The sequence below is a fragment of the Microtus oregoni genome, unplaced genomic scaffold (assembly GCF_018167655.1).
Source record: "Microtus oregoni isolate MIOR12 unplaced genomic scaffold, Mior012 000017F_ref0000208, whole genome shotgun sequence".
NCBI classification, from domain to species: domain Eukaryota; kingdom Metazoa; phylum Chordata; class Mammalia; order Rodentia; family Cricetidae; genus Microtus; species Microtus oregoni.
Window position 1 is genome coordinate 11,295,429 of NW_024543076.1, and position 14,293 is coordinate 11,309,721.

General features: G+C 38.8%; 1 protein-coding gene across 5 annotated transcripts in view; it reads left to right on the forward strand.

The window, feature by feature from the left end:
- Positions 1-14,293, forward strand: part of Znf292 (zinc finger protein 292) — a 75,890-nt gene that overhangs the window by 36,078 nt on the left and 25,519 nt on the right. For 3 of the 5 annotated variants that reach the window (XM_041667353.1, XM_041667354.1, XM_041667355.1), the window contains 3 exons: positions 3,236-3,390; positions 3,566-3,644; positions 3,747-3,882. In XM_041667353.1, the coding sequence (XP_041523287.1) occupies positions 3,236-3,390; positions 3,566-3,644; positions 3,747-3,882 (370 nt within the window). Of the gene's footprint in view, positions 1-3,235; positions 3,391-3,565; positions 3,645-3,712; positions 3,883-14,293 lie in introns of those variants that run through there. The other 2 variants (XM_041667357.1, XM_041667356.1) reach the window with 2 other exon arrangements.

Here is a 14,293-nt window from a genome sequence, read left to right on the forward strand (position 1 = left end):
AAGTATTCTTTCCCTCCAAGCCATCTTCCCGGCCCCAAGGAAGGCTTTTCCTTACTGTTTGTTCTCATTATTTGTCATGGTCTGTTGAGCTCTTCTTAGTTTAACTCTGGTTTAGATGAATTTTTATATTAATCCATTTCTTTTAGATTTTCTAAATTAATTGAGCATAGTTCTTAAAACTACTTTAAATATTCTGGATTTTTTTGTGTTTTTCATTTTTTTATTCTGGATTTTTTTCGTTTTTTATTTCTTTGATCCATTTATTATTTAGTAATACTAATCTTCATGACTTTGTATGGTTGCTAGACATTCATTTGCTCTTGGTTTTAAACTTTATTTTATTGTAGTCAGATAGGACACACATTGTTTTACCTTTTCTGAGCTTGTTAAAATTTCTTTTGTGTTCCAGGATATGTTCTGTATTGGAGAAGCTTCCATGTGCTCCAGAGTGGAATGCATATTCTTTGGAGTTTGGGAGAAATATTCTTATAATTTGTTATAAGTGTTATATCATACTTGATCAGTGTGATGTTACTTAATTCTTGTTTTTAATTTTTGTCCAGATGACCTATTTATAGGAGAAAGTGGGGTTGATGAAATCCCATCCTATACTGAGATTAGAGCTAATCGTTCTCTTTAATTGCAGTAGTAATCGTTTTATGAAATGGGGTGTGTCAGACTTTGTGTGTTAAGTATTGTAATGTCTTTTCGATTAATTGTTCCATTGTTTAGAATGGAATGTTCTTTATCTCTTCTGATTAGTTTTGGTTTGAAGCTTGTTTTGATAGAAATTAGGATAATATAACAACTGCTTTCTTCCTGGTCCCATTTGCTTGGGTTATGTCTACCTATCATTTCTTTTTACGGTGGTGCCTATCTTTAAAGTTTCTTGTAAACAGCAGAAAGATTTTGTTTTCTTTGACACAGTGTCTCTATGGTCCTCACTAAGTAGAGCATTCTGGCCTCAACTAATCCTGCTGCTTCTCCCTTCCCGGTGCTGGTTAAGATAAAAGGTCTTAGCCAGCTTGGGTTTTGTTTTTTAATCTACTCATCTAATTTGTGTTTTTTGATTGGGGAATTGAGACCATTAATATTCAAAGTTATTGTCAATAGGGGTGTGTGTGCTGTTTATATTGTCATAATATTTTTTGTTTTAGTCATTACAGCTTCCTTTGTTTTCTTTCTGTAGTCTCTTGGCTGTCTTTATTCCTCTCTTCAGTATTAAGTATTGCTTACATTATTCTCTGTAGGACTGATTTATTAGTCACAAATTCTTTTTGTTTGCTTATATCATAGAAAGTTTTTTGTTTTTATCCTTCAACTATGACATGACGCCTTCATTCCTTCAAAACCAGTACTACCTGGGAAACTGACCCATTCCCAGGTTTGGCTGCCAGCATGACGTATAGCCTTGGCTGTCTCTGGACCACAGCTTCTAAGTGCTGATCCTCAGGAAGGAAACACTAAACACACTGCTGGTCTGTTCTTAATCATGGCTGATTCTTCAGTTCCAGCTGACCAGAACCACAAATTCTTGATTCAAAATATTGAAGGACACTGATGGCCTTTAAGGGATGCTCAGAATGTCCCTCTGAAACTTAATGAGCCAGGCCTTGAATCATATTCACTGCTATTTGTTATTTTTTAAATTCCCACAGTAGCTTCTTACGCTCTGAATACTTGAAAAGTCCTTCCACAATCCTCCCCAAAACATGGTCAGGTCTGTCACAAGCAGTGTTCCACAAACCTGTTATCAATATTTGTCTTAGGTTGTCTGTCGCCGTGATAAAATATCATGATTGAAAGCAGTACGCTCCATCATCTAGGGAACTCAAGGCAGGAACTCAAACAGAGCCCATGGAGGAGTGCTGTCTACTGGCTTGTTTCCCATGGCCCGCTCAACCTGCTTTCTTACACACTCAGGACCACTAGCCAGGTGTGGCACCATCCGCAATTGACTAGGCCCTCCCATATCAATCATTAATGAAGAAGATGCCCCACAGGAGCAGTTTCTCAGTTTCCGTTTCCTCTTGTCACATACTCTAGCTTGTGTCAAACTGACAAACAGACCAGGGCAAGTCCATCTTAATTTCAGCTCCCACTAGCCTTAGTCATTTTACTGAATTCACTTTTCGAACCCTAAGTTTTCTTCGTTCCACTCAGTTTATATATCTGTGTGTTTTTGGCCATCACACAACTTATTGATAACCTTTTTAAGCTCCTTGAGCTGTGTGTGTTTAAATACCTTGAAGTGTATTGTTTGTGATTGCTCATTTACGTTCTGTGTCCGGCAGTTCATCTTGGTAGCTCTCATTGGAGAACATTACTACAGGGCTAGTGTGTGTGTGGGGGGGGGGGGAGGGTAATGCTATTGGTCTTTTTTTTGTTGTTTTTGTGATGTGAGTTTGGCATGTTGATTTCCTTCATTGCTTGTTTTTGATGTGATGTTCTAGCTTGTTTCAGGCTTGACTGCTTCAGGACCTGAGTGCCAGGAGCTGCTCTAGAAGGTGGCTTTGTAGGGCATGGTTCTCGAGGGGACTTGCCAAGAAAAGCCAGTGTAGGAGTTTCTGGACAGGAGCTAGGCCTGGGAGTTGATATGGCCTGGTAAACTTGGTTCTGTCCTGCTCAGTTCTAAAGCAGCTGTGCTGAACGGCTGCTGCTGCTGAGGAAGCCACTCTTCGTCTTCTTGCTCTTGGAAACAGCTTTAATATTTAACACAAACTGTTTTTTTTCTTTTTTTTAAATATTTATTTATTTATTATGCATACAATATTCTGTCTGTGTATATGTCTGCAGTCCAGAAGAGGGCACCAGACCTCATTACAGATGGTTGTGAGCCACCATGTGGTTGCTGGGAATTGAACTCAGGACCTTTGGAAGAGCAGGCAATGCTCTTAACCACTGAGCCATCCCTCCAGCCCCCCCCCCCCCTTTTTTTTTTCCTTTAAAGTTTACGTATTTTGGCTTTTTGAGACAGGGTTTCTCTGTGTAATAGTCCTGACTGTTCTAGTCCTTGGTTTGTAGACCAGGCTGGCCTCAAGATCTCAGAGATCCACCTGCCTCTGCCTCCCGAGTGCTGGGATTAAAGGCTGCTGCCCAGCACAAACTGCTTTTTTTGTTCTTCAAAATTGTTGGAAACATTTTTGTTTAAAATAGTTGGAAAAGGAAAAAAGTTGATGAGTCAATGTGCAGTTTTTATTTACATTTGAATGTTTTATTATTCCTTCCAAAACAGACACTCCTTGAATATGCAGAGAAGTGGAAAACTTCTGAAGACCCCTTACCTTTACTGGAGGTCTACACAGTGGCCATCCAAAGTTATGTTAAAGCTCGACCATACCTTACCTCAGAATGTGAAAGTGTAGCCTTGGTTCTGGAACGCTTGGCATTGTGAGTAGAATTTTGAAACATGAATCCAAGACTATAATTAATTTTTTCTTAGGCTTTATGGTTATTTCATTTAAAGTAGATTTTATTTAAAATAGTTGATGAAGACTCTACTGAAGAATTATTGGTTTTGTTTTACTTTATTTTCAATAATCATTTGTGTTCTTTTCCTTTTTAGAAGCTGTGTTGAACTTTTACTATGTCTACCTGTTGAGTTATCAGATAAACAGTGGGAACAATTTCAGACATTGGTGCAGGTGAGATTACTTACCTATGTAATATGGATGCAGTTGAATGAGTTTTGCTTATTTGGTTAAACTTTAAGGCATCTAAATTGTGTGTTTATTTAACCTTTGTAGGTAGCTCATGAGACGCTGATGGAGAGCGGCAGCTGCGAGCTACATTTTTTAGCAACTCTAGCTCAGGAGTCTGGGGTGTGGAAAAATGCGGTACTGTCCACTATTCTTTCCCAGGAGCCATTGGATAAGGATAAAGGTAAATTTGAGAGAGAGAGAGGCGCAAATGAATCATTAGCCCAGGAAAAACCAAATATTTAAATATTTGACTATAACTCATCTCAAGATGTATCAAAGGAGACCCATTTAATTAAATTTTATGTGGAGGACTTTATTTTGGGGAAGATATACCAAAATTTTAATTTTTTTTTCTCAACATCTTTTTATCAGAAGCATTCTCTTTGTAGTACCCTGGCAAGTAGCAATGTGATGATAACTCATCAATATAAAGGATAAAGTAACTTGACAGATGATGAAGCAGAAATCAGGTAGTACCTGTTTTTCCTCCAAATAAGAGTAACCTGTCGCTGATGAAACTCTGAAGTCTTCTGTTTCTAAGATTTATTTTTTCAGATTTTTGTACGTCTTATTGTGCTATTGTTTTATGAGCTCAGGCAGTAAAGATCCCAAACTATCAGCTATTGCAGTAATGCCTGAAGTAGACAACTAAGTCACGGCATTAGACAACATTTATGCTGTACGAGGAAGGGCAGCAGCACAGCTGTCTCCTGGGCATTTTTTTCTTTAAATTACTTTCCCTCTGGCAAGCAGAGGTGCTGACCTGTGTGAGGCCCTCCTGGCATAGAGAGCTTCAGGCTAGCCGGGGTGTACAGTGGGACCCTGTCTCCCTATGTAAAATAACAGAAAAGATTACTTAGGAAAGTTAGTGTAGATTTCACCCTAAACCCTAAGATAGTGAATAGATATTTAAGTGGACTAATAAGAAATTTGTTCAGTAGAAAAGGGCATACATGTAGTTATCACTACCTAAGTCTTTCATTATTACTGCCTTCCTAGATTGTTGACAAAGTCTAGTTAGTTTTGCTCTGGGACAGTAGATTGTGAAGGCCATGAGATGGGGAAATAGGCAGTGTTAATACTCTTCTTCATTTGTTCATCTCTAAATATTTCTTCAGACAAGTGCTTCCCTCCTTTCTTCCCTTCTGCCATCTCCACCATGCTTTCCTGATCTGGTATTACCCCTTCTTCTAAGGACGTCAGGTCTCTGTAATATTAAGACCTTAAAGAAATCAAAAGTAGATCTGTCTTAGAGTTTCTATTGTTATGAACAGACCCTGTGACCAAGGCAACTCTTATAAAGGAAAACATTAATTGGAGCTGCCTTACAGTTTCAGTTAGTCCATTATGATCACGGTGGGAAACATAGCGGCATGCAGGCAGACGTGATGCTGGAGAAGGAACTAACAGGAAGTGACTCTGTGCCACTCTGGGCATAGTTTGAGCATGCCCACCTCCACAGGCCACACCTCCTGATAGTACTACTCTCTATGGGAGACATTTTCTTTCAAACCACCTCAAGATTTTATTTTTTTACTTGTGGTGATGATGATGGCATGAGGATCTCACTGTGTAGCTGAGAGTGGCCCGAAACTTCAGGCTTCCCAAAAGTCACCCTTCCTGGCTGAACATTATTTAAAACAATAACAACAATCATTTTAAAGTAACAAATCTTATTTGCTTTTGACATACTAGATTTCTGTCTACTAGATTAATACCAACATGCTTTATTTCTAATATCACATTATATTTTTAATCTTAACATATGAAACGTTGATATACATGTTAATAATACCAGATTATTTTGAATATAGTTCATAACAGCATTCATGTTTTTCTGTGTGTCCTAACTTTTAAAATGGTCCTCTGCGAAAGGTAGGATTTATTGTCCTTTGTCCATTTTACAGGCTTAAAAAGATTGGTCATCTTTCTGTATTATCTGTCTGCTGATGTGAGGCAGAACTAAGAACTGCAGTTCAGTCCTGAACTTCCTGTAGTACTATGTCCTATTACAAGTAGCCTAATAATAATAAAAAAAAGTAGCCTAATAAAAGTAAAATTAAAGCTAGTCTAAATAAAGGCTTAGCTTCTTTTTCTAGTTTCAGTTTCTCAGGAGCATTTTGTTTTGTTAAATCAGAGTAAAAAGGAGTCTGAGCTTTATCAGAAGTTTATTCCAATTTTAAAGCTCATGTGCTTTGAGTAGTTTTGACACTGTAGCTGTTAGCAACTGGCTCTGCCTGTCAGTCTCTTTGCTGCTTTATTTCTTAATCCTAACCTCATATAGCCACGGGAATGGTTTATACTGTGAACCAGCAGGAATTTCTGCAGTCAGATGGGTTGCAGGTGACCACAGTTAGTAGAGCACAGGCAGCAAACCGTTTTTGGCTTGAGAGACTGCAGCCACAGTCCTCAGTCTTTACCAAGCCATGTATTACTTTGAAAGTCGCTGTCATGAATGACCACATAAATCACAAGCAGCTATTTCTTTTCTCCTTTGAGAAAGTTGAAGGAATGAAATTTTGTCATCTATGTACCAATTTACCTAAGATGTTGAGTGTAGTGAAACAAGGATGGACGACTTTCAGTCTGTCTGGTCTTCTCACTCAGCCCGAGGGAGCCTTTCCTGCGTGCATACAGGAGAATAAGCACAATGAGAATGGCCGGGTAGTTACAGAAGGCCCTTAAAGTTTTGATGGACTTTTTGAGCAGTGGTAATCTCGTAACCCTGAGTTTAGCTCATTACTGAATCTATTGAATTCAAGCTTAACTATTACAACCATAAACTGCTCTTTGATTTGAAAGCGTGACCACCACAGACAGGGCTCAGAAACTGCAAATGTGGTTGCCCTTTGGGGTCTGAGCATTTTTGAATGAGGTAACTAGTAAATAAGTATAAGGCAAGTAGGTAGTTTTGGTGTGTAAGCCAGGCTAGCCTCAGTCTTGTGATGATCCTTCTGCCTTAGCTTCCCTGTGAAGGTATGATGAGTCAGCACCCAGCTTCAGGTGAATAGTTTTGAATGTCAGAGGAGATGTGGACTTTGTTATCATACTACTTGTGCCTTTCTTTGGTTGTAACTGAATAGGAAAGCTACTTAATGCTCACTAATTTGTGTTTCTATTTTAATGTCCCTCTGAAACATTATTGAAAAATGGAACCACTCCAAACACTTGTAAAGAATGGTATCTATAATTCAGTCCACTCTTAACCTATTGATTGTGAGAATTACATTTGAGAAATTTTTGTCTTTTATATAGGGCACTGTTTCTAAAACTAGCCTTGAACTACATAGTGGAAGATGACCTACAGCCTCTCCCACATCACACCTCCTAAATGCTGAAGTTATAGTCATGTACCACCACACCTTGATTATGTAGTGCTGGGAATCAAGCCAGGGCCCCGTGCATGCTAGGTACTCTACCATTTAAGCTTCATCTGCAGTTTTCCGTTGAGAGGTGCGTGTGTGTGTGTGTGTGTGTGTGTGTGTGTGTGTGTGTGTGTACACATGTGCACGTGTACTGTACATCTCTTCACAAGTCAGTACTTTGTATAGGTATCCGTGGACATATGGTCCAATACCAATAGAAGCAAGAGAATAGTGTTGGGTGTCATACTTGAGGAGCAGGAGAATCTAATTTATTTTTTGAGACAGGTTCTCTTACTGGGGCTTGTAGGTCATCATTCAGCTAGACTGATGGCCAGTGAGTTGCATGAATCCTTCCATTTCCTCCTCTCCAGCCCTGGGATTTCAAGTACCTCCTACCATGCCCAACTTTTTATGTAGGTGCTAAGGATCAAACTCGGGTCCTTCATGATTGAACAGCAAGTACTGTACATCTCCCTAGCCCCACAATTGAGATGTTTAAAGATCACTCTCATAGTCAGGCTTAGTTGTGTTTTTTAATATTGTCTAAAATCTTCATGGTGTCAGGCTGGGCGGTGGTGGCGCGCACCTTTAATCCCAGCACTCGGGAGGCATAGGCAGGTGGATCTCTGTGAGTTCAGTTCAGCCTGGTCTACAAGAGCTAGTTCTAGGAAGGCTCCAGAGCTACAGAGTAACCCTGTCTTGGAAAACAAAACAAAACAAAAAGAAACCTTCCTGGTGTTGCATGAACATCTGCTGTCATGATTCCTTTTCTTTAGAATATGTTTTTTATTCTTTTGAACCGTGCTGTCAACATCTAGTCTGCATCCCAAATATGTCACTCCGTTCATTATAATAATTTGTACTTACGTTAATATAATGACAATTCTGTTTTTGGTTAGCCATTTCTCATTGGTAATTTCATTAGTCATTGAAATCACTATATCACAGAAGATTAGTTTTCTTTTTAAAATTTATTGTAAGTTATATGTATATGTTTGTGTGCATATGGGTATGTACACATGGGCAGGTGCCCTCGGAGGTCAGGAGTTTCAAATCCCCTGGAACCAGAGTAACAGCTGTGCATCACCCAGTGGGGGTGCTGGAAACCGAACTCAGGGACTCTGCAAGAGCAGCAAACTTTCTAAACCGCAGAGTTGTTTCTTGAGCCCCATTCATCTTAGAGTTATGTCCCCACTCTCCCTTCCTATACTTTGTTTTTAGTACATAAATGATGTGTGTGTCTACCTGTGAAAGCCAGAAGAGGCCTGTTGGATCCCTTGGAGCTGGGGTTAGAGCTCTTTATGATACAAACCTAGGTCCTGTGGAAGAGCAGCAAGTAACTACTGATCAATGTTTTCAGATCCACATTAGTGACTGTTTAAAGCTGACTTGACTACTACCTACCTTCATTCTGTTTCCCTAACTTAACAAAATTCCTTGGGTAGTGTATTTGTTATTCAAGGTGTTTTCTTTTCTCAGTTTCTATCAATAGTAGATCTACTAGCATACAGCATTGCAACTAAGGTCCATATTATACAATAAAAAGACCACTTAAAGCCAACCACAATAGTACATGCCTGTAATTCTAGCAATTTAAAGGCCGAAAGATCTTAAATTTGAGAACAGCATGGGCTACATAATGAATTGAAGACCAGTCTGAGCCATGCTATGGGATCCTGTCTCAAACAATCCAAGGGCTGGTTGGTAAGTATCTGCTTAGTATGCACAAGGCTTTGTATATGCTCCACCACTACTATGGATATAGTAGGGAAGGTCAATTCAGAAACAGGCCCTTGTGTACTCCTAGCTTCTTATTTGCTTTCAGTCATTTGATCCATATTACTTAATTGTTGCTTTAGTCATCAAACACATCTATTTCTTATATCTTGTCCACAGTTCTCTACTTTTCTCTTTAAGTGTTTGATGAAAAGACCATAACTATTGTTCAGAGTTCTCTTAAGCAAGAATATTTAGTATTGAAATAAGTTTGACTTCATGTATTATTTTTTGTATTGTCTTATTTCTCTGAGATTGGCTGGCCTTGAGTTTGCTGCAATCCTTTGCCTCTTGGGTGCTGGGATTACACCCGTGACCCTTAGCGCCCAGCCTCATTTACTGTCTTTACACCTTTACAGAACGATTGATGAAGCACTGACTGATGTTTATGTTAGTATGGTCCATTGCCTGAAATTAATAAATCACCGTGAACATTGTATTATTAAGAAGTCCAGTGCTTCATTCAGAGTTCTATAGTCTTTCCTTAACAGCTTTTCTCCGTCCTAAGAACCAACCCAGGACACCACACCACATTAGTCATCTTTTTAGGCTCCTCTCGGTTGTGATAGCTTTTCAGATCTGACCTTTTTAGATGACCTTGACAGTTTTGATGAGTACTGATTCAGGTATTTTGTGCAATGTTCCTTACTTCTCTTATGATCACATTGGAGTACAGGCTTTGGGGGAAAGGACCACAGAGGGAAGTGCCATTGTCATCACATCATGTCAGCATGATTTGGCCATTGTTGGTGTGAGCCTTGACGGCCTGCCTAGCTGACAGTGTGTCAGTTTCCACACTCTGAGCATCCTTTCCATGTTGTGTTCCTTGAAGGATGCTTCTGTGTACGTCCCGTACCTAAGAGGTAGGGCAATATCTTCCACCTCTTTGAGAAGGCAGAAGCTGAATATCCCCATTCAGAATTCTGCGTGTATTTATGTTTTCTGCATTTATATAGTTTTACTGTCCTAACAGTATCTATACATCATGCATTCATCTTCACTCCCTAAACCTGACAATTACTGATCCACTTGCTGTCTGTAGTTTCGCTATTCCATGCCATATAATTACAGCCTTCCAGTTGTTGATTTCTTTGACATAATAATATACTTTTAACATTTCTGTCTTGTGTGACTTAATTGGCTTGTATATCACTGAAAAGATGTATTGTGATGTATTTACTCACTGACCTCCATCATTTTTAGTGGTTTGAACAAAGCTACTGTAAATGTTTACATGTAGGTTTCTGTGTAGTTACAAGTTTTCCCATGAGCTGGGGAATCTTGAGTTGATTACTGTATCTTGTTGTAAAACTATGCTGTGCTTTCTTAGAGACTGAAACTGTCTCTGAAATGCTTATGGAGTTTTTTTATTTTTGTCAGCACTGAGTGATAGTTGTTGTTACTCTAGAACCTTCACCAGCAATTGGCTACTTTTGGTAGCCAGTCGGATAGGCATTGTGGAGATGCCACGTTATTTCAGTTTGCATTTCTGCAGTGGTAGGTGTGATATCCACTATCTTTTCAGATGCACATTTTCCATCTGTGTATCTCTGATGCAAAACCTCCTCAGATCATTGTCTATTTTTTTTTGAACTACATTGTTTTCTTTTAGATTTTAACAGTTGTGGTGCACAAATCCTTCATCAGACAGTATGTTTTGTGGGTGAGCGGCTTTATATTTATTTATTTTACTATGTCTTAGCCTTCCTCCTGACAGTCACTGATAGAGCAGGTCTACTCTTTAATAGGACCAGATTCTCAATATTCCCTTTTAGGAATCATGATTTTGTTTTCATATAAAAATTTCATCACCAAATTGAACATCATACAGATTTTTCTTCTGCCTTTTCCTCTAGATTTCATAGTTTCACATTTTACATACGGGTTTTTGATCTGTTTTGAGATAATTTATTTGAAAGTATAACTCATTTGTGTTGAATGAATTCTGCTTTGGTTCTCAATAGTCACGGATGTTTCTGAAGTCACAAGCCATTCCTGGACTCATATCTAGGAAATCATCTCTTCTCTGCTGCTTCGCAGAGGTGCCTTTGGGTTAATTTTAAACATTACAATATTTATCAATTTCAAATTATTCTGTTGTTTTCTTCTTTTAAATCAAAGCTTAACACAGTTCATAAGAGATGAATTCTCCTTTTATCATAACTAATACCTAATTTTAAGCAATAGGCCCTCCCCTGAAAACTGCCTCATTCAGATTTAATGCGTTAACATTTTGATGAGTTCCAGTTAGTTTGGGGTATTAATTTTACTATCTTTTTACATATTAGTACATCTTTAGACTTGTTTTCTTTTGTGTGTATCATTTTAAATATCAAATGAAACTAGTCACACTGAGTTCTTTAGCACTTCCCCCTGCTTCTTTGTTGGAGTAATTTAGTTGCTTTCTTGTCAGCTTGCCATGCTTTTATTGAGTAATTCCCTTTCTTCCTTCTTCAAAGGGAAAATTTAAAGCTTAAAAGCTTGCCCCCAATACTACCTCCACCTCTTAGCCCAGGAGTAGCAACTTTGCCTTAGGGAGGTTTCTTTTGCTGTGATAAAACACTTTAAACAAAACCACCTTGAGAAGGAAAAGTTTATTTCATCCCACAGCTTGTAGCCCATCATCCTGGGAAGTCACACCAGGAACCAGAGGTGGGAACTGATGCAGAGGCCATGGAGGAGTGCTCCTTACTGACTTCTTCTGTCTTGCTCAACCCGTTTATAGTTATATTAGAATGCAGCACCACAGCCCCCAGACTGCACGATGTGGGGTCATTTATATAATATGGGCAACACTTCAGAGCTACACCACTGAAGAAACAAGTGTACCTAACAAAGGGGGTAAAAGGCTAAAACTGGCAGGACAGGCATTTCCTATACAAGTCTGGCAAGATCTGAATTTGATACCCTGCACTCCCACATAAAGGTGGAAAATAACTCACTCTATAAAACTGTCCTCTGACCTCCAAATGTGTACACACAAAATCATACACACATACAAACACACACATACACATCATACATACACACATCCATCATGTATACACACATGCACATACATACATACACACATATATACCTATCATGCACATCCACTAGCACATAGTGATTTTTTAAGGATGTGAAAATAGACTCTGTGTTGCAAAGGATTCTAGATGAAGTGGGGAGCACAGTCTGGGAAGGCATGAATATGATCAGAATATTAGATGTCTAAAGTTCTCAGAATAAGTTAAACAGCTTGACAAACAACAAAAACCAGCCTAGATTCGTAGATGAGAATGGATTGAAGCCATGAGAATGCTGTTGAAGGCGAGGAAACCTTGTTTGCTGTCAGTGGTGGGAATAGCAGATGGGTTGGATGAATTGGATCTCTTGGGAATTTAGTCAGGGGAGACCTTTTCTGAGGCTGACTCTTCAGTTTCTGAGATGAGCACTGCTAAGCAGATATAAGCATGGGGATGGTCCATACTGTGTTGATTTTTTTCCCTTTGTTTGGGAGTTTTCTCATTTGTTTTGCTTTTTTGTTGTTTTTGGGTTTTTTTGTTTGTTTGTTTGTTTGTTTGTTTTTAAGTCTCACTATATACTCTATACCCCAGACAGGCCTAGAACTTATATGTAACCCAGACCGTCCTGTAGCACATGACAGTCTTCCTGCTTCAGCCTTTGAATTCTGGGGTTCGTCTGGGCATTAGCCCTCATGTTCAGCAGGAACTCTTTAGTGTGCTCTTGGATATCCTTCTGGAGCAGTGTGGCAAAGACAGGAAAACAGTTGTTAAACCTAGGCGTGAGAGCATGCACTCACTAAATAAGTTGGCTCCATATTTTTTTTTTGGTACAGAAACAAGGTTAGTGGGACAAACTATTTTACGTAGAACACAGTGTTTGTGCTGTGGTTTATTTATCACTTGCAACAATATCTTTTAACATTTCTTCCATTTCCGTTTCTTCCACTCCTCTTTCTTGTCCATCTTTTTCCTCCTCCCCTCTTCCTCCTTTTTGAGACAGTCTTTGTAGTCCTGCCTGAACTTTATTTATCTTTCTCTGCCTCCCAAATGTTTGGATTAAAGATGTATGCCACCATACCTGGGTAATTTTTTAATGTTAAAAAGTAACATTTTTATGGAAAGAAGTCTTTAATTAAGTTGGTTGAATACCATACACTTGGATTGCCATTTTGTTACTTACCTGTATTGATAGACTTGAAACCAGTTAAAACCTTTTCTCGTGAAGTGTGCAGATGCAGAGAAAGTAGACAGATTAAACATGACTATAATTAAAATGTTTTATTTTTTATGATGTGTGAGTATGAACGGCATAAAAGAAAGGGAAACTCTTGCTGTATCTAGGTTTTCAGAGATAAACACCATAATAGTCCCCTCAGTGCAAGCATTGAAGCACATGGCCCCTGTGGTAGCCCTGCACTCCTAGAGGTTGTAGATAGTGGATGAAGAGGAGTGAGGAAAGGGGGCAGTGGGAGAGGAATGGGACAGGGTTAGGAGTATGGAGAAGTGACCTTAGCTGAGCAGTGCCAGCGCCGCCCTCATTTGGAACGCTAGTTTGGGATCTATAACTTTCTTTTAAAAGCTCGCGTTGCTTTACAATTCTGTATAGTTGGAAGGTGTAATTTATGAAATTATAAGTAGGTACAGTGGTCAGGTAGAAGTTTCTTTTTTCTGATCCTACAGAATATTATAAAATTAGAAGTCAGAAAACACATTCTTGTCTTGATTTATCATTAACTGATTTTATTACTTCAAGAAGTTATTCCCTTTCTGTTAGCCTTGGTTTACCCATTTTGCCAAATGACAGAGCTGCATTCCCATAAAAAGTCCCTTCTGCTCCAGTAGTCTGTGCTTCTTAGAAATCCATTTTTCTTAGAAATTGATAAATACTATTGATTTCCCATAATTAAATCGTAAGTAACTATGATTTAACAATTTTAAGTCTAATATTTGTTTAAAAATGGTTTTATTTATTTTGTTATTTTGTGTGTATGTTTTGCTTGCATGTTTGCATGTGCTCCACGTGTGAACCTATTGCCTGGGGAGACTAGAAGAGGGCATCCGATTTCCTGGGATTGGAGTTAGTGATTGTGTGGTCGGTCCTGGGAGTAGAATATAGATCTTCCTGGACAGCAGCAACTGCTGAACCAACTCTCTTGCCCTAATTGCTATTTTTTTAGGGCACTGATCTAACACAGTATTCTGCACAGGTTGTCAGAAATATTCTTGTTTCAAAACCTTTTTAAAGATTATTTAAAATTGGCCTTTTAGGAAATGTCATCAGTTTTATTAGATATTTGCCACTGTGAAATTTTCCTTTACCATTATCTTCCAGATTCTATTGATCATGAGTTTCCATGGGAGAATTTGTAATAATTCCCAGACTTTGTATCTCTGAAATTTCCTTTTGGAAAAACGTGGGGAGGGGTGGCACAAAGCTGTGTTTCTT